This window comes from Primulina tabacum, chromosome 12, assembly GCF_025594145.1.
Source record: "Primulina tabacum isolate GXHZ01 chromosome 12, ASM2559414v2, whole genome shotgun sequence".
In the NCBI taxonomy this organism is placed as follows: domain Eukaryota; kingdom Viridiplantae; phylum Streptophyta; class Magnoliopsida; order Lamiales; family Gesneriaceae; genus Primulina; species Primulina tabacum.
In genome coordinates, this window is record NC_134561.1 from 15,402,909 (window position 1) to 15,424,406 (window position 21,498).

The 21,498-nt window shown below is 36.1% G+C and overlaps 2 protein-coding genes across 2 annotated transcripts; both read right to left on the bottom strand.

Moving 5' to 3' along the window:
- Positions 1-11,111: 11,111 nt before the first annotated feature.
- LOC142520228 (uncharacterized) lies at positions 11,112-12,333 on the bottom strand. Its single transcript, XM_075623231.1, has 3 exons — positions 12,253-12,333; positions 11,646-12,121; positions 11,112-11,598 (listed from the first exon to the last, which is right to left on the bottom strand). Exons 1-3 carry the CDS (start codon positions 12,331-12,333, stop codon positions 11,112-11,114), a joined length of 1,044 nt encoding a protein of 347 aa, XP_075479346.1.
- A 2-nt stretch (positions 12,334-12,335) lies between these two features.
- Positions 12,336-14,052, bottom strand: LOC142520229 (uncharacterized). Its single transcript, XM_075623232.1, has 2 exons — positions 13,210-14,052; positions 12,336-12,755 (listed from the first exon to the last, which is right to left on the bottom strand). Exons 1-2 carry the CDS (start codon positions 14,050-14,052, stop codon positions 12,336-12,338), a joined length of 1,263 nt encoding a protein of 420 aa, XP_075479347.1.
- Positions 14,053-21,498: the final 7,446 nt, after the last annotated feature.

Below are 21,498 nucleotides of genomic sequence, written 5' to 3' on the forward strand. Positions count from 1 at the left end.
ATACGTGTTGGGCGATGGATCCATCTACATGTAACCACAGTACTAGGCGGCGGGGGACACCAGCAACACTCTCACCGATCAACTGGGCCCTGGTCTTACGTATTAACATATCATCGTATACATATACATATACATATCCGTATCCAAGGAAACACGATCGTCGGGCTCCCACTAGGACCATAACCCTCACGAAATTTCCAACATAACATCGTATTAGTCACAATCCGTTCACGTCCTTCAACATATGATCATCACTTAATAAAAATCATGCATATACATATCGTTTTTATTTTTGAAACCAAACATGCGACATATCTTTTAAATGTCCATAATTAATCCCCACAAATCCATGAACATTTAAAAATCATGATTTAACATAGAAAAATTCATAAACATCCATAATAATTGAAAACAATCATATTATCATATAAAATAGCATTTAGGACACTGCCATGACGTTTACTAATTTCTAGGTGTAAAATGACCGTTTTACCCCGAGACGTAAAATTTCACGTTTTTGACTTTTTCTTAATTTCATTGACTCTAACATGTCCCAAATAGATATTTAAGCTTACATAAATTTTACCATATTTTTATTTGGCTTAAATCGATGACTTTTAAATTAATATTTAAATATGATGTATTAATGCATTTTAATCACGAATTAAACCAAATTTCAATATAAAATTCCCAAATTAAAAACTTAGGCTTTTAATAATTATTTGAACTTAAATATAATTTTTCAAAATTTGATAAAGCATAAAACTAGGCGTTTCAATTAACTCTTTAATTAGCGTTTCGTGCGGCGATTAAATCCCGATTAAATCCATAACTCGTTATTTTGACCCCAAATTTTAAAAATAACATTTTTAATATTTATTCTACCCTTCCAAGTCATGAACCACACCCGTGGACCCATGAATTCAATTTTTAGCCTTTTAATTTTTGTTTTTGACCCTTTATCGAACCACCCGAGCCATCTCCCAATTTACTTGAGCCACGCCCGAGCCACGCCCGAGCCAAAACCTAACCAACCCACCTAGGGACCCTCTTGACAAAGCCCAGCCCAAAAAACCAATCCTGGCTTGCTCCAAAACCTGCTGAAACTTGACCCAATATTCTGCATGTGTGCGTGAGTGCCTTCTAGCTTATCTTAGGACTCCTTGCCAACTAGGACACCTCCAGCCCTTAGCCACTTGACCCCTCATGACCCTAAACTCCCCTGGACCACGCCCAGACCAAGCCTAGACCAACCCCAAGCTCCAAAACCGAAGCTCCACCAGCAGCAGCAAGAATGGCCGAGAAACCCACCTAGCATGTACTCCACGTTTCTGTTGATAGGACCTAGCCAACCCAACCAGGCCCTGAACCAACCCCTCTAGCACCCTTCTAGGACCTTTAGGACCTAACCTAGCCCAGCCCAAGCCTCCTGGCCGAGCTCCTTCACCATGCAAAAGTTGCTGTACCTGCGCATCTCTCCCATGCTTCTCGGGTGGAGTTCTAACTTCCTAGGACTCCTCCCAGCCCTCTTAACTCGGGTCCTAGCATGGCTAGGACCCTGCCCCTGACCCTTCAAGGACCCTAGCCAAGCCTTGGTCCCCACCAAAGCCAAGCCAAGCATCCAAGTCCATAACCCGTGCCCCTCAAACCCCATGCTACCCGATGGCATCCAGCTTGTTCTTATTCACGTTTGCAGCATATTGGTGTAAATTGGGAATCTCTAAAACATGTAAATTCAACCCTCAACCCTATCCTAATCATGGCAGCCCCATTATATCATATTAAACTTGATTTCGGATGAAAATACAGGCTTTAAAATTGACATATGCCACAAAAACGAAAATTGTTTCATGATGCAATTGTTTTTTATGTAAATTCAATTAAATAAAATAATATAGTGTGATAGATGTTTGAAAGAAAGAATATGGCGCGCCTTTGCGTATTTTACGCACGAATATACGTTGACGATTGCGAAGAACGGTGACGACGGGACCTTGGCTTGGAACCCTTGAAGCTTCATTGAATTTTCTTCAAATTATTTTGTGTGTGTGTCGTGTACCATGATTTGAAAGAGTTTGAATTTGATTGTGAGTGTGTGGCCGTGAGTATTTAGGGTTAAGGGTGGGGTTTAACATATTTTATAGTCTAATTAATCACTAATTAGGCTTAGGCCCATTACGTAGGTAATTTAGGCTCATTAGTGCTTAATTATAATTTTAAAAATAGTTTTGTTTAAATAAGTTTGCGAATTTATTAGCTGGGTTGCCAAAACATTTGCATTTTTGTTGAAAAACCAACACCAATAAAAATTACGCTCCGGCGTATAAAATCACCTCTAAACCCCATCTTTTTAAAAATAAGAAAAAGCATCACCCTTAATTTAAATAATTAAAAACAATTATTTAATAAAAACATTTTCTATTCTTCAGCCCTCGGTCTCCGTTCCTCGATCTCAACTCGAATGACCTTAAAAATACATTTTATTGCCACCATGTAGAAAAATATATTTTAAACATGCAAATATGCACAACATAATTAATTAATGCAATTAAAACATATAATTAAAATACGAAGAAATTTAATAATTGCATGTATGTGGTTCGCGGGAACCCTTAAATTTTCGGGACGTTACAATCTACCCCCCTTAAATTGAATTTCATTCTCGAAATTCGCTTATCCTTAATTATCAAAGTTTAGACTTAGTTCTAGTATCCCAAATATCAATATCGTCCAATTCCACCACGAAGCCAACATGCGTTGAAATCAAATAATTTCTTATTTCATATCATATCACGTATAACAATTCTAAAGCATATAAATCATATATTATCATAAAGCTATTAATCATGTGATGTAAACATATAATTCATATAATTATGCAAGTAACATCATAAAATCATATCATATAAAGCATGTAAACTTACAGATTAAGGCTTGACGACTTATCTTCCCGGCGCTGATGGTGGCACAACTCTTTACAGGACCTTTGCTCTGATATCAACTGAAACGTCTGCGCTTTTTATTGCTTTAAAAGTAATGAAATTTTTTTTTTCATACCTCACATACCATTCGGCCGAATCATAAAATATTTTGGAACCATTTTAAAAGTAAAACAACCAACTATTTTATCAACTCAAAAACATTATTTGAAAAGTATAGCCCATACTATAACCTCTCAAAAACCACTCATAAATAAATCATCGTAAAAATATCTTTAACATAACTTAAAATCATAAATCATAATAAGTGTGGAAAACTAGCGTCGGTCCTCGAGTTATGTGCACCTTCAATCCAGTCAGATCAACCATCAAGACCTCCGTAAACATTATTATAATAATCACCTGCATCAATCACACCTAGTGAGTCTAAAAACTCAACACGTCATATCCTTGATAACAAGTAATACATAATACATTTAACATATAACAGTGAAAAATACTTGTACTTAAAATATCGTTTTCATGAAGATGCATAAACTTTAAACATAAACATTTACATGATGCATAAAAACATTTTCATAAAAACGTTTTCATAATCTTATGCATAAACATTTTCATACACATTTTCATATCAACTTAAACATATTCATATTCGTATCCATATTCATGTCAACATATTCATATCATCATATTCAAATTCATATTCATGTTCGTGTTTGTTGAATTCAGATCGTTGATTGTGACTTTCGTGTATACGTGTTGGGCGATGGATCAATCTACATGTAACCACAGTACTGGGCGGCGGGGGACACCAGCAACACTCACACCGATCAATTGGGCCCTGGCCTTACGTATTAACATATCATCGTATACATATACATATACATATCCGTATCCAAGGAAACACGATCGTCGGGCTCCCACTAGGACCATAACCCTCACGAAATTTCCAACATAACATCGTATTAGTCACAATCCGTTCACGTCCTTCAACATATGATCATCACTTAATAAAAATCATGCATATACATATCGTTTTTATTTTTGAAACCAAGCATGCGACATATCTTTTAAATGTCCATAATTAATCCCCACAAATCCATGAACATTTAAAAATCATGATTTAACATATAAAAATTCATAAACATCCATAATCATTGAAAACAATCATATTAGCATATAAAATAGCATTTAGGACACTGGCATGACGTTTACTAATTTCTAGGTGTAAAATGACCGTTTTACCCCAAGACGTAAAATTTCACGTTTTTGACTTTTTCTTAATTTCATTGACTATAACTTGTCCTAAATAGATATTTAAGATTACATAAATTTTACCATATTTTTATTTGGCTTAAACCTATGACTTTTAAATTAATATTTAAATATGACGTATTAATGCGTTTTAATCCCGAGTTAAACCAAACTTCATTATAAAATACCCAAATTAAAAAATTAGGCTTATAATAATTATTTGAGCTTAAATATAATTTTTCATAATTTTATAAATCTTAAAACTAGGCGTTTCAATTAACTCGTTAATTAGCGTTTCGTGCGGCGATTAAATCCCGATTAAATCCATAACTCGTTATTTTGACCACAAATTTTAAACATAACATTTTTAGTATTTATTCTACCCTTCCAAGTCATGAACCACACCCTTGGACCCATGGATTCAATTTTTAGCCTTTTAATTTTCGTTTTTGACCCTTTATCGAACCGTCCGAGCCATCTCCCAATTTACTCTAGCCACGCCCGAGCCACCTCGACCCAAAACCTAGCCAATCCACCTAGGGACCCTCCTGACCAAGCCCAACCCAAAAAACCAGCCCTGGCCTGCTCCAAAACCTGTTGAAACTTGACCCAATATTCTGCATGTGTGCATGAGTGCCTTCTAGCTTATCTTAGGACTCCTTGCCAACTAGGAGACCTCCAACCCTTAGCCACTTGACTCCTCATGACCCTAACCTCCCCTGGACCACGCCCAGACCAACCCCAAGCTCCAAAACCGAAGCTCCATTAGCATAAGCAAGAATGGCCGAGAAACCCGCCTTGCATGTACTCCACGTTTCTATTGTTAGGACCTAGCCAACCCAACCAAGCCCTGAACCAACCCGTCTAGCACCCTTCTAGGACCCTAAGGACCTAAACTAGCCCAGCGCAAGCCCCCTGGCCGAGCTCCTTCACCATGCAAAAGTTGCTGTACCTGCGCATCTCTCCCATGCTTCTCGGTTGGAGTCCTAGCTTGCTAGGACTCCTCCCAGCCCTCTTAACTCGGGTCCTAGCATGGCTAGGACCCTGCCCCCGACCCTTCATGGACCCTAGCCAAGCCCTGGTCCCCACCAAAGCCAAGCAAAGCATCCAAGTCCATAACCCGTGCCCCTCAAACCCCATGCTACCCGATGGCATCCAGCTTGTTCTTATTCACGTTTGCAGCATATTGGGGTAAATTGGGACTCTCTAAAACATGTAAATTCAACCCTCAATCCTATCCTAATCATGGCAGCCCCTTTATTTCAAATTAAACATGATTTTGGATGAAAATACAGGCTTTAAAATTGACATATGCCACAAAAACGAAAATTATTTCATGATGCACTTGTTTTTCATGTAAATTCAATTAAATAAAATACTATGGTGTGATAGATGTTTGAAAGAAAGAATATGGCGTGCCTTTGCGTATTTTACGCACGAATATACGTTGACGATTGCGAAGAACGGTGACGACGGGACCTTGGCTTGGAACCCTTGAAGCTTCATCGTATTTTCTTCAAATTATTTTGTGTGTGTGTGTCGTGTACCATGATTTGAAAGAGTTTGAATTTGATTGTGGGTGTGTGGCCGTGAGTATGTAGGGTTAAGGGTGGGGTTTAACATATTTTATAGTCTAATTAATCACTAATTATGTTTATGCCCATTAAGTAGGTAATTTAGGCCCATTAGTGCTTAATTATAATTTTAAAAATAGTTTTGTTTAAATAAGTTTGTGAATTTATTAGCCGGGTTGTCAAAACATTTGCATTTTTGTTGAAAAATCAACACCGATAAAAATTACGCTTCGGCGTATAAAATCACCTCTAAACCCCATCTTTTTAAAAATAAGAAAAAGCATCACCCTTAATTTAAGTAATTAAAAACAATTATTTAATAAAAAAATTTTCTATTCTTCAGCCCTCGTTCTCCGTTCCTCGATCGCAACTCGAATGACCTTAAAAATACATTTTAATGCCACGATGTAGAAAAATATATTTTAAACATGCAAATATGCACAACATAATTAATTAATGCAATTAAAACATATAATTAAAATACGAAAGAATTTAATAATTGCATGTATGTGGTTCGCGGGGATCCTTAAATTTTCGGGGCGTTACACTTTTCAAGCTTATAATGTTAGGCCACAGCTACAATAAAGATAGGGAGGTTCAAAATTAGAGAAAATAAACAATTTAATCATATAACGCACTCCTTCATCTCTCATCTTCTTTCCGTTATGGAATTTCATCATTCCTCCACCTAACTTTTTCATCTTCCTTGTACTTTCATTCATATTCCCCCACATATATATATTTTTTCTCTTCCTCCAGCTTTTTTTCAATTTTCAACAACATTACCTTTTAGTTTTTTCAATCACCACATCATACAACATTTATTCCTCCTCCTTTTTCTTTTATAATTATATATATCTTTTCACCAATCTCTTTCTCGTTTTTCATGATTTTTTTCAAACTCCTCCAATTTTTGTTATCAATTATCAACACATGGGAGTTATTGAAAATTTTTAAAGCGCTAAAGGAGTTTATTTCTCTCAATATTAAGGTAGAGGAATAGTGTATATGCTAAAATTGGGTAGTTGATGTGGGATTTTGAAGGAATATGATTGATAGCTAATTGTATATCTTTGACACACTCCATTCGATTTTTATAGGCACAAAATGGGATACTAGGGATATAAATGATACATTGGGTAGACTCGAAAGGCTCAAACGGTCCAAGGATCGCCTAAATCATCCCCAAGTCATTTTTTTCTGTATTTTTGCCTCGAAAGATAATCAGACAAGTTCTAGATTTTTTTTTTCATGAGCCCACCTCTTGCCAATTCACAATTAATTCATATAAGTATGACCTAAAGTGCATAGATGATGTCTCAAAATATGATACAAAACCAGTTTGTGCTCAAATACTTCGGCTTCAACTACAGCTGATCTCAAGCAGTTCTAGGTGTGATTCAATCTCTCGAATGATCAAAAATCTAGAAATTCAATAAGTGTGTCATGTAATCACAAGTGCGGTTTCTAAAAAAAAAACCAGAAAAATTTTCATGCTCGAGGATTAAACATTGAAGCGCATGCTAAGTGTTGTGACGTGAAACCAAACACAAATCAAATCCCTCCACACTTTAGATTTGCACTGCCCTTAGTGTCATTCCATTGGAAAAGTATATAGAATTTGGATGTAAAATAGTAAGAGAACACTTCCCTGGCAGTGTGCTTTAAGATCCATGGAGTACAACATGGGGATGGTAGAATTCCTCAGTGCTGGAAATCTCTTATTTCAACAGTTTATCTTTTCCAGAATCTAAGTCATCTTACTTCATTCCGAAATTCCCTACGCACACCAAAATCACAGAGGATTAACCTAATAGATTGAAAAGGTAAAAAAAATAAAGTGAAACGAAATAAAATAAATCATTGGGTTGCCTCCCAGCAATCGCTAAATTTCTTGTCTATATCTAGAGAACTCCATTTATAAATTAGGTTGGATCATGCAAAGGAGTACTCGGCTCCTCTTTCTCCACAATTCCTTAATGAAAAATTTTCAGTAGATGTCCATTCACCTTAACACAACAAAAAAGGCAAAAGACAATGGTTAAAACCGTTGTTGTAGGTGAAATAAAACCATTGTTAAAGCCCATGTGGTTTAAGGGTGTCCTCAAAGACAATGGTGAAAAATCGTTGTCGTAGATGTCAAAGGCGACGGTGAAAAACCATTGTCGTAGGTCTTGTAAAACCGTTGTTAAAGGCCCCGTGGTTAAAGGGTGCATTCAAAGACAACGGTGCAAAACCGTTGTCGTAGACGTCTAAAGACGACGGTGAAAAACCGTTGTCGTAGAATTGAAAAATCGTTGTAAAACTAAAATTTGCGACGGTTTTCCTAAAAAACACCGTCGCTTCGCTAATAGCGACAGTTTTTTAAATTCCGTCGCGAACTAGCGACGGTTATTCATTTTCCGTCGCTTTTAATATGCTTTCCCACGGTTTTAAATATGTTTTCCATCGCTATTGTTTTTCTTAAAATAAATTTTTTTTACTGTTATAATTTAATAAACATAACAAAAAAATCTTACAATCTTACTAAATTAATAATATTTATAATTTTTAACACTTAAAATGGAAGTGAAATGAAAGTGTTGATAAATGAAGTGACAGGTTTTTTTAAAACGTCACGAATTTAACAATGCGACGGTTTTGTGCACCGTCGCTAATTTAAATTTGCGAAGGTTTCCGTGAAACCGTCGCTAATACTTAGCGACAGTTTTGTTAAAACCGTCGCTAATTTAAATTTAGCTACGGTTTTAGAAAAACCGTCGCTAAATCTTAACCGATTTTTTTAAAAAAAATTAGAAACTACGACAACATTTTTCAAAAACCGTTGTCGTTAACCAAATAAAACACTAAAAAACGACAACGTTTTAAAAAACCGTTGTAGTAGTTAAAAAACCATCCGAAAGATAACGATTTACACAAACCGTTGTCTTTGACTCTTGACATAATCTTATATAGACAACGGTGTTTGAAAAAACGTTGTCGTAGCTCAAAAAAACCATCCAAAAGACAACGGTTTTTAAAAATCGTTGTTGTAGCCTAAAAAAAACGCTCATAGACAACGGTTGTTAAAACCGTTGTTGTAGCCCAAAAACAAAAGCTCTTAGACAACGGTTTTTAAACCGTTGTTGTAGCAAAAAAAAAAAAAAAACGCTCATAGACAACGATTTTTAAAAACCGTTTAAAAAGCATTGTTGTAGACATATCAAAGACAACAGTTTTTAAAAAATCGTTGTCTATAAGCGGGTTTTTTAGGCTACGACACGGTTTTTGTTAAAACCGTTGTTAAAATAAAAAACACAACGGTTTTTATTAAAACCGTTGTCGTATGAGTGTTGTTGATTTGTATTTTTCTTATAGTGTAAAGGGATTTCCAGAATCTCCACGGATTTCTACAACACCAAATGGAAAAACTTCTGTAACTGTAAAAGGCCCGTACCATTTGGAACGAAGTTTACCTGGCATGAGTTTCAAACGAGAGTTATAAAGAAGAACTTTTTGTCCAGAATCAAATTCCTTGTGCACAATCCTTGCATCATGCCACTTCTTTGTCTTTTCCTTGAAGATTTTCGCATTCTCATATGCATCAAGACGAAATTCCTCCAGCTCATTGAGTTGTAGAAGACGTTGATCATCTGTAGCATGCACATCAAAGTTCAAAAATTTAGTAACCCATAATGCCCTATGCTCTAGTTCAACAGGAAGGTGACAAGCTTTTCCATATACCAAACGAAAAAGGGAAGTTCCTATAGGGGTTTTGAATGGTGTTCTATATGCCCACAATGAATCATCCAATTTACTAGCCCATTCCTTCCTCGAAGATCCAACGGTCTTCTCAAGAATTTTCTTAATCTCCCTATTTGACACTTCTACTTGACCACTAGTTTGAGGATGATAAGGTGTTGCCACCTTGTGCGTGACCCCATATTTAGCCAAAAGAGATTCAAAATTGCGATTACAAAAATGTGTTCCCCCATCGCTAATAATGGCTCTAGGTGTGCCAAATCTTGCAAAAATATTTTTCTTTAAAAATTGGATCACAACCTTAAAGTCATTGGTTCTACAATCACTTGCTTCCACCCACTTGGATACGTAATCCACAGCCACCAAAATATATTTATTTCCTAAGGAATCTGGAAAAGTCCCCATGAAATCAATTCCCCACACATCAAACAATTCACATATTAAAATATTATTCAATGGCATTTCTTGTCTCCTTGAAATATTACCAACACGTTGGAATTCATTGCAATTCAAAACATAAGTGTGTGCATCCTTGAACAATGTAGGCCATTAGAATCCAGCTTGAAGGATTTTTGTGGCCGGTTTACTTGCCCCAAAATGTCCTCCAGTGGGACCACTATGACAATGAGCAAGTATAGAACTTACCTCCTTCGCTGGAATACACCTACGGATAATGCCATATGCACAAATTCTAAACAAAAGAGGATCTTCCCAAAGATAGTATTTTAAATCTGAAAAGAACTTATTTTTCTGCTGATATGTAAAATGAGAAGGAATAAATTTGCACGATAAATAATTCACAAAATCTGGATACCATGGTAAATTAGAGATGACATAAAGTTTGTCGTCAGGAAATTCATCTCTAATTACATACTTACCTTCCTCGGGCTTCTCCAATCTCGATAGATGATCAGCTACTTGGTTTTCAGTCCTCTTTCGATCCACGATCTCTATGTCGAATTCTTGTAGTAGAAGGATCCATCTTATCAATCTTGGCTTGGCATCCTTCTTGTTTAAGAGATACTTTAAAGCTTAATGATCCGTGTGGACTAACTTTACTCCTTACAAGGTATGGCCGAAACTTGTCCAAAGCAAAAACAACAGCCAACAACTCTTTTTATGTAGTAGCATAGTTTAATTGAGCTCCTGAAAGTGTCATGCTTGCATAGTAGATTACATGCAAGAATTTGTCATTCTTTTGCCCCAAAATAGCCCCTAAAGAAATATCACTTGTTTCACACATGAGTTCAAAAGGTAGATTCCAATCTGGTGCAACAATGATCAGCGTGGTGGTCAACTTTTGCTTTAATACCTGAAAAGCTTGTAAAAAATCCTCAGAAAAAACAAAAGGAACATATTTCATTAGCAAATTAGTTAAAGGCTTAGTAATACTCGAGAAATCCTTGATAAATCTCCTATAAAAACCTGCATGCCCAATAAAGCTACGAATTCCTTTGACATTAGTAGGGGGAGGAAGCTTTTCTATGATCTCTACCTTAGCTCTATCCATTTCAATACCTTTTTCAGAAATTTTGTGACCAAGGACAATTTCTTCCCTTACCATGAAATGACATTTCTCCCAGTTAAGTACAAGATTTGTTTCTTAACATCTCTTTAGCACTTTTGACAAATTAACCAAACAAGAGTCGAAAGAAGAACCAAAAACAGAAAAGTCATCCATGAAGACCTCGATATACTTTTCAACCATATCATGAAAAATCGACATCATACAACGTTGAAAAGTAGCAGGAGCATTACACAAACCAAATGGCATTCTTTTATAAGTAAATGTACCGTAGGGACAAGTAAAATTCGTCTTGTGTTGATCTTCGGGGTCTACTGGGATTTGCATATATCTAGAATAACCATCTAGAAAACAATAAAAAGAATGACCTGCCAAACGCTCTAGCATTTGATCAACAAAAGGTAAGGGGAAGTGATCCTTTCTTGTGACATCATTCAATTTACGATAATCAATAAAAACACGCCACCCATTCACGGTTCTAGTGGGGATTAATTCGTTATTTTTATTTTCATCAACAGTGATTCCCCCTTTCTTAGGAACAACATGCAAATGACTTACCCACTTGCTATCGGATATAGGAAAGATCATACCTGCATCAAAGAGTTTGATTACCTCTTTTTTACGACCTCTTGCATAGCTGGATTCAATCTCCTTTGAGGTTGAGTAGTGGGAGAGTGCTCCTTCTCCATTAAAATTTTGTGCATGAACATGGATGGACTAATCCCCTTGATGTCAGCTATGCTCCATCCAATGGAACATATGTGATCCTTCATCACTCTCAAGAGCTTATCTTCCTCATCACCTGTCAAGGAAGAAGAAACAATTACCGGTAGTTTCTCTTCTTCCTTCAAAAATAAATATTTAAAATGAGGAGGAAGTGGTTTGAGTTCGAGGAATAGGGGTTCTTCTACTGAAGGTTTAAGTGATTTTGGAATATTTCCAAGCTCCCCAATCTTTGAATTCACCGATCTTGGCAAAGGCTTTGATCCCTCCAAGTAGTTCATACATTCATCCACCTCTTCTCTGTTGGATTCCGTGGACTTTGGGTTAACCAAAAGCTTTTCCAGTGGGTCTTCAATCAAAGTATCCTGCACAATACACTCAACTATACCATCAATAGCATCAATTCTATAACAATCAGAAGATCCAACAAGATATTTCATACTACGAAAAACATTAAAAGTTACCTTCTCATCGTTCAACCTCAAAACTAACTCACCTTTTTGCGCTCCATGAGAGCTCTTCCAGTAGCTAAGAAAGGACGACCTAAAATTAGGGGGATCTCACGATTCTCCTCCATGTCTAGCACAACAAAGTCACTGGAAATATAAATTTATCAACTTTAACCAAAACATCCTCTATCACTCCTCTAGGATATTTAATAGATCTATCAACCAGTTGAAGGGAAATAGTGGCTGGTTTAACTTCTCCAATCCCCAATTTCTTAAAACAAGAATAAGACATTAGATTTATGCTAGCACCAAGATCACACAATGCCTTGTAAAATTTAGAACTACCTATGGTGCAAGGAATGGAGAAACTACATGGATCCTTAAGCTTTGGAGGTAGTTTATTTTGCAAAATAGATGAACACTTGTCAGAAAGCGTAGCAGTTTCAAAATAAACAAGTTTCCTCTTTTTAGTCAAAATATCTATAAAAAATTTAGCATAAGAAGGCATTTGAGCTAAAGTCTCTGCAAAAGGAATATTTATGTGAAATTTCTTAAAAACATCAAGAAATTTTGAAAATTGATGATCCAATTGTAGTTGCCTTGCTCTTTGAGGAAAAGGAAGTGTATTAATATCAATATTATCATTAGAATCAAATTCCTTACCTTTATTACCTGTCTTCTATGTAGGGGTGGTGTGAGTGTTCTGTTCCTTAGCATCTTCTGTCTTTGATTCCACTCCTCCATCATTCTTTTCCTCCACATCTGTAGAATTCTGCCTCTTTGGTTCTTTCTCCTCGGCCTTGATCACTGTACTTACTGCATTCACTCCTTTCGGATTTTTCTCAGTATCACTTGGTAGTGTTCCAAGGGGTTGATTTGCTTATTGATTGGCTATTTGACCCATTTGAGTCGTAAGATAGCATCATGATTCTGCAGTATCGTCTCCATTCCCACAACATGTTTCATCATAAAATCCTCATAAATTGGTCTTTGATCTATCTCACTTGTTGAGGAATGGGCAGTGGAGGAATGTGTGTTGGATTAAGGGAATTCTCCGTATTCTTCCAAGACAAATTAGGGTTATGCTTCCATCCTGGATTGTATGTGGAACTGTATGGATTGGATAGCTGTCTCCATTGATTCCCAACAAAATTCACTGTTTCTTCATCAAAAATGGGTTGTTCATCGATGAATATTCCTTGGACTTGATTTGCCTGATTTGATTGCAGCTGAGAGAATTTACGGGCCAACCCATCAATCTTAGCAGTAAGTTCATTCAAGACATCCATTTCAAGAACTCCCCCCTTCTTTCCTCGTTTAATGTCCGGCCAACCCGCACTATTTTCGGCCATATTTGAAATTATTTCCAGTGCAACTCGTGGAGTCTTCCTGTATAAGATACTATTGGCTGCCGCGTCAAGCATGGAACGCACGGAAGGATAAACTCCGTTATAGAAAATCTGAACTTGCTCAGATGAAGAGAAACCATGTTGAGGACACCTCCTCAACATCTTCCTAAATCTTCCCCAAGCTTTATGTAGTGTCTCCCTATCCTTCTGGCGAAAAGATGAAATATCCATACGCAGTTGAGCTAGCTTGGTGGGTGGAAAATATTGATTCATGAAAATTTTCACAAAACCATTCCATGTAGCAATAGAACAAGCTGGTAGATCTCTTAGCCATTCTACTGCTTCACCATGCAAAGAGAAAGGGAATAGTCTCAATCTTATGGCATCAGTGCTCACTCCATTAAATTTGATTGTGTCACAGATAGATAAAAATCCTTCCAGATGTGCATTAGGATCCTCAGTCTGCGATCCTCCAAATCTCACTTGATATTGTATCATTTGAATGATGGATAGCTTCAACTCAAATTGTTTGCTTCCACAGTAGGACGAGTGATGCTAGAACCATCACCTCTAGTGGTTTGTCTAGTGAGATCATAGACAGTGCGATCATCGTCCTCGTTGTCCATTACTTCCATCCCTGCTGTTTCAACCTTCTCCTCTTTTTTGAATTGTTCTTCCACGTCAGAGTCTGAGCATTTCTCCCTTTGTGCTCTACGTCTCCGTCGAAAGGTATTCTCAATCTCTGGATCAAATGGCTCCGATTCAGTCCCTCCTTTAGCACGGCTCATGCACAGTTAGATAATTCCTGCAAATAAATAAACAAACTTTAAACGTACGAATATACATAAAATCAACAAAATTAAATAAAAACCTAATCTCAAAAAAATAATAAATCCTAATATTAAACAATTCAATCCCCGACAACGGCGCCAAAAACTTGACCGACGATTTCTGTTGGAAATAAATCTAGCAAACAGACTAGGTCAAGTAATAGTATTTGGAGATGAGTCCAGGTATCGTACCTACATAGATCGATGTTTAAATACTAGAATATGAATTATTTTTCCTAATTTAGGCTAATAAAATTCAAATGAGGGGAGATAAATTAATTATAACTAAATTAAACACTTTAAATAAATTAACTAAAGCAAAAAAATCCAAAATATTAAATTAGACGAAACTTCAATTATTTAGAAACGACTAAGGCGCACAATGGTAACGAGACAACTTATAATCTACGTGTCAAATTCATATTCAATAAATTAATTATTTAATTCACGACGGAATTCTCAAAATTATTTATTAAACGATTCTTCGAATTAATAAACCTAATTAAATCTAGCAGTCCAATTATTCCTAACCGAATTTAATTAGATTCAACCGCATTATATCGCTGTGAAATTCCAGTTTTTCAATCTAAAGTCACACACTGAAATCGAATATTATTTCTAGTCAGTTTAACCATGTATTGATTGATGTATGAAGCAAATATTAATCTATCGTCTTCCAGTTTTAGATTAACCAACAAATATTCTATTTAACTGGCCAGATTAAAAGAACACGTGTTAAAAGAAATCAATCAATGAACAAAATAAATAATCTACTTGAATCAAACTTAAAACATAAAAAATAATCTGTCTCGGCCCTATCGTGGCCTTAGTATATAAAAATCTACTCCATAAATTTACAATAAAAGTGCAAATCCCTGTTTAAATTCAATGAAGAAAACATAATTAAGAAGAATGAAAAGAATTCTCAATGATTTCTATCGTGTGTGAGGAATTCCTCATGCTTCTGCCTTCAATCTTCCTCTCTTATGTTCTTCTTCCGCGCTGGTACTACTTCACAGTAGCCTTCTGTTCTGCACTACCGTCTCTCTTTCTTCCATCCTCTGTTACGGCTCTGCTCCTCCTTCTTTTGTACGCTTCTGCCTTCCCTTTTATTTTTCTTAATGGGCCTCCTCCTTCCTTTCCTTTTTAAGCCTATGTCAAGTAAAGAAAGTGTAGATAAGATATTTATCAAGATTTAGATAGATTTTTCCAAGATTTCAATATCATCAAGGAATAGAATATATGAATATTTTATTTCCTTTCTTTTGTTATTTTGTTCCCTTTGAAATCTAGTAAATTTATATTATCTCTCAATTTAAACACTTTTCACTTTTATTCAAATCTAAAATTATTAATTCAAATAATCACATAATTAGGGATAAAAATTCTAAATAAGGACAAATATTATAAAATAAAATCCCTAAAATCTTTTTACGATTTGGCCTTATCAAGGGTTTAATTAGGGAAAAATAAATTTCTTAATTAACTAAATTATCCAATTAATTAAAATGCTAACCCCTAAAAATCTTGAATAAAATCCACTAGCTTAAAAATATGAACTGCACAATTGCTACATCTTTAAAAGTTTAAAACCACAAAATCATCTAATAATTAAATTAGGCTTTTAAAATGTTAAAAATTAAATAAATCTTTTAAAATACCCTAACCCTAACTTAAAATAAATTACCACATTTTAAAATCGCCAAATATCGTCACCGGTCTCTTTTCCTCAATCCCGCATCGAATAATCGCCTGAAACATGAAACTCAAGAAAATATTTTAACGTGCATCAATTAAACATATAATAATTTAAAATAATGCAATTAAATAAATCATGCATCGCTAAAAATCAATTTAATCTTAAATAAACAATTTAAATAAATGCATGAGTTTTACGTGTATTGAATTTGGGCTCTACATCTTTTTTTCTATTGGTCCTCCAACACTTGCTTTGGGGACAAAGGAAGTAAAATAATAGGTTCTTTTTTTATTACAAAAGAATATCTATTCCTAAACCTATCTAGCATCACTTGCCTATCATATTGCCATGGTTTTCCTAACAAATATGACAAGCCTGCATTGGCACCACATCACACAACACTTCATCAACATACTTCCCAATTGGAAAAGAAACCAACACTTGTTTGTTCACTTTCACTTCCGCACAATCATTTAACCATTGAAGCCTATATTGTTGAGGATGCTTTAATGTAAGTAAACCCAATTTATCTACCATCTCAATACTAGCCACATTAGTACAACTCCCCCCATCTGTGATTAGATTGCAAACCTTTTGATTTACAAAACACGTAGTATTGAACAAGTTCTCCCTTTGGTTAGTATCCTCCTCCTTGACTTGGGCACTCATGATACGCCTAGTCACTAGTGCTTCACCTACAACCGCCTCATAGCCCTCATCAAGATTCTCTAATGCAGGCATCTCAACATCATCACCCTCATCATCACCCTCACTTTGAGACTCATATTCACCATAGCCATTCAATATCATTACCCTCTTATTAGGACATTGGCTAGCAATATGACCAACCCCTTGACATCTAAAACATTTAATATCCCTAGAAAGATTAAGAAGAGTTTCAAATTTACCTTGCACTCCTTGTTTAGGCGTCTCCTGCTTAATGTCAAATTTCGGTTTGGCCACCACCTTGCCTTCTTCACGTTTCATCACATTTGGGTCGCCAAGAAGATGACGAATTCCCAATTTGATTGGTGCGGCCAACTCCTCGCGTCTTAAGTTGTTGCTCCACCTTTATGGCCATTTGCATCATCTCGTCTAGATCCAAGTAGTGCCTAAGCTCCACTTGTTCTTTAATCTCCCTGTTCAAACCACAAAGAAAACGTGCCATTGTTGCCTAACTATCTTCCTTTATATTTTCCCTAATCATGACTACTTCCATCTCTTTATAGTAGTCCTCGACACTCTTTACTCCTTGCCTCAAAGTTTGTAGCCTCTAAAACATCTCCCTATAATAGTGATTGGGCACAAACCTCTTCCTCATGACCCTTTTCATCTCATCCCAAGTATCAACGGGTCTCTCATTATATCTCCTCCTAGTGGTCACTAGTTGATCCCACAAAATGAGAACATAGTCTAGAAATTCAACCACCTCCAACCTAACTTTTTTTTGTTCTGTGTAGTGGTGACATTCAAACACAAACTCTACTCTATTTTCCAATTCTAAGTATGCCTCCAGGTCAGATTTTCCATGGAATGATTGAATTTTTATCTTAATACTACCCATATTACCATCCTCCATATTCCCATCATTGTACCTACCCCGTTCGACTTTTCTTTTTCCTCTCCCAAATCCTCTACCTCGTCCGTTCCTACCCCAATTCTCATTTTGGCTCTCCTCTTCTCCTCCCAAATCATATTCTTCCTCTTCTTCTCCTCTGCCCAAATCTTTAGGCTTAGATTTATCTCCACTAGTACTAACTTAAAGCCTACTCATCCTCTCATGCAACGGCTCCAACTCAACCCTCATCATCCTAGTGAAATGCCCAAACAACGCCTCCATTTGAACCTTAGACAACCCCTGGTTCGAACTATCACCTACCTCCCTCTCCTTTTTACTTTTGGACTTGTACCTACAAGAAAACGTTAATAGAAATAAAAGATATTCCTCACCCAAATTCTCACGATCACTCCAAGAAAATTTGCTCGTCTCTCCGCTCTTATTTTTTTGCTCACAACAAATACTCGCCGATCACTCCAATTAAAATTTACTCGCACTCCAGTATTTTCACTCGAATTCGATAGTTCTCTCGAAGCTGTGTTCAAGCTTTGTATTTGTATATATCAAACAATCAAGTTCAACTTGTGAACAAATGTGATTGACTCACTTAGATTGCGTATACAAGAAATTTGAATATAAATAATTTTTTTTTGACTGTGAGAGACAATTGAATATGACTCTCCAAAGGAAATAGAACAAAATACCAACACAAATTTATAGCAAATTTTCGAAATTTTGTACTTTTTTTTCTTTTTTTTTCTTTTTTTTCCTTTTTTTCTCTTGCACAAGGATGATTTGTGCACACAAAAATTGCCAGAAAAAAAATTCACAAAATTTCGAGAATCACAGATCCACGGAAAAAAGACGAAGAACGACGCAGATCTGACAAATAAACGAAAGGATAATTGCAGATCTGAAAATTTAAGAACGAAAGATACTTACTTGAATTCAATGAACCTAAGCTCTGATACCAAATGATATGAATCCACGTACGTAAGAATAACAAACACGATTAATTTTAGAATCGCGCCCTCAATTCAATAACAAACAAGGAATGTTTTTGTGTCCCGATCTTTTGATTCAAGCATGACGTGATTTTCACCCCTAAATTATATGGTTTAGTAACAAAGAATCACAATGAAACCATTTAAAAATCAAACGAACCTTCAAAGAATTTGTCCTTGACAATCCGTATGAGATCAACAGACAAACACCAGAAAGTAAAACTTTGATAAGTTTGATTTTGATTAGAAAGCAAAGCCTTAGAAATTTTTTAGAGAAAAATCAAAAGTTTGTATAAACTTAATAATAAAATCTGAATTGTGTTCAAAATTTCGCGCAAATTTTGTTTACATACTCAAAGATATGAAATCTGATTAGCAAAATAATCAAAACTCTAAAGAGGAAGCTAAAAATTTTTCTCGCTGCTAGCTCGCACTCGGGCGGTAAGTTATGTCCGCCCGGGCGCAAGGTGTTCGGCAATTTTATTTCTCGCAGATGGTGGCACTCGCTCGAGCGGTAATTTATGTCTGCCCTGGCGCGAGGTGCTCAGCGATTTTTCTTCTTGGACCATAATTGTCACACCCTTACTCTATACTTGACATGATTATCATAATCAAAATAGGGTTTGTATGATATACCTATATTATGAAGCAATTCAAGCAAGGGCATCAATTTGAGGGTTTATAAAAATTTTGGCATGATGTTCCTATATTTTGTATGCACCAAAAACTCAAGCAACAACAATAACACGTACATATAATCGTATTTTGACATACAAAACATATTATGTATCATTATATACATAGACATAAACATCATAAAACCTGTTTCAAACCCTTACATCAAATTCATTATAATACATATGCGGAAGCTATACAATAATAAGTCCCGGTTCTTGTCGAGGTGAGGCACGTCACAAGCATCCATTGGCGAACCGGCATCCTACGTCTCTTCACTACCTGATCCTGTAATACATGAGCTACGTGAGTTTATAAAACTCAATAAGTTGGCACTTGTACGTATCAATATGCGTCGAAGGAACATACATATCAAGTCGTGACAACAATGAATCTTTAAACCATGTCATATCATAGCATATATTCATGTTCATTTTTGTACTTGAGCCTCATTAGTTGACCTGTACTACCGTGCTTGCTTTATTATATAGCTACTACGGTGTTGGATGTCAGGGAGCAACCTTTGGCAACCCCACGCCCCATGAACATATATTGGCCAATAGGGTTGGTGGACTTAAAACCACCATGATGTCAACAAGCTCTATATCATGTAAAAATCAATCTTTTTCCTTTCATGTTCATGTTCGTGTTCATAACATAGCACCAATCTTCAATATTAATGAGTTTCTTTCATATTTAATACATAACAATGGAATATGGTGCTATCCTTTCATCAATACGATACTAACAATGTACATATCGCAATAATCAATTGGAAGTATTTTAAATCATAATACTACTCATGTATTACTTCAAGAACATGCCAACTTACTGTCCAAGCGTACGAATACTGGTTTGAGATGATGTTTGTCAGTCCTATGCTGTCAATACACCAATAATTCAGTTACTATTGTCTGTTAAGTGAAAGTTACCCCTCTACATGTAGAACAACTAAAAGAGAAGAAAACTTACACCCTTAGAAACTCCTTGTGATGGAGAACTTAATTCTAACTTCAAACGATGAAGAAGAAAAGATGTAGGATCACTTGGGGGAAGAACTTGGCAAACCTTTGTTGTCTCTTTTGTTTTCTCCTTGATTTTTGATGTTAAAAGGGTGATAATGGCTGAAACCCTCGACCCTCATCTATTTAAGTCACAAAAATCAAGCTTCTAACTCAAACTTTTGTCCTGGGGCACTACACCTAAAAACTGGTACAGGGGCGCTGGGCGGTCAAACTTGGCCTCCCCAGCGCGGGCGCTTCTGCTCCCTGCGCGCAGACTTCTCAAAAATTGCTCCTGAAACCTCTCTTCCTTTCATAATTTGAAAAAGTGGTAAACATGAATGTTGTAGCCCTATGTCTTGGCTTGTATCTCCAATTGACCTCATATGATTTGAATGTCAAAGTTAAAAGTTATGTAATGTTTAAACACATATTCATTCTCAATACACTATTGACAATCTAGAAATCATACTAATTGTCTATATCAATACCTCAACCAACATGTAAAACATAATGAACTAAATAACAGCATAATAAATGACATAAACGCATTATTATCATTTGTAGGAGTAACCGGGCATTACAATTCTCCCCTCCTTCAAAGAATTTCGTCCTCGAAATTTTACATACCATATAGTTCAGGATATATCTGTTGAATCTCGTCTTCTCGCTCCCAAGTTGCTTCTTCAATTGCATGATTGCGCCATAACAGTTTTACCAAGGGTATTTCCTTGCCTCGTAACACTTTTGATTTCCTATCGAGGATTTGGACTGGTCGTTCTTCATACGAGAGATTCGATGCAAGCTCCAATGGTTCGTAATGAAGAACGTGAGAAAGATTGGCCAAATATTTCCGTAGCAAGGAAAAACATTATGAACATTTGAAAAGGTTGGTGGTAAAGCAACTCGGTAGGCCCTGTCTCCTATTCTTTCCAAGATTTCAAATGGACCGATATATCTTGGACTCAATTTTCCCTTCTTACCAAAACATAAAATGCCCTTCAATGGTTATATCTTTACAAATACATGGTCACCAACCTGAAATTCCAATCGACGACGTCGCACATCAGCATAGCTTTTCTTTCGGCTTTGGGCAGTGTGCATTATTTCTCTGATCTTGGTTACCAATTCGGCTGTCTGTTGTACCAATTCAGGGCCTAATAATTTTATTTCTCCT

Bases quoted from the DNA above. Each gene is read 5' to 3' on its own strand.
- LOC142520229 (XM_075623232.1), bottom strand. From the start codon at position 14,052: ATGATACAATATCAAGTGAGATTTGGAGGATCGCAGACTGAGGATCCT. The intron at 12,756-13,209 runs GTGAGATAGATC...GATGTTTTTAAG, and splicing joins CACTGCCCATTCCTCAACAA to AAATTTCACATAAATATTCC.
- LOC142520228 (XM_075623231.1), bottom strand. From the start codon at position 12,333: ATGGAGGAGAATCGTGAGATCCCCCTAATTTTAGGTCGTCCTTTCTTA. The intron at 12,122-12,252 runs GTGAGTTAGTTT...TGTATTGTGCAG, and splicing joins CTCTCATGGAGCGCAAAAAG to GATACTTTGATTGAAGACCC. The intron at 11,599-11,645 runs GTAATCAAACTC...TATATCCGATAG, and splicing joins CAAGAGGTCGTAAAAAAGAG to CAAGTGGGTAAGTCATTTGC.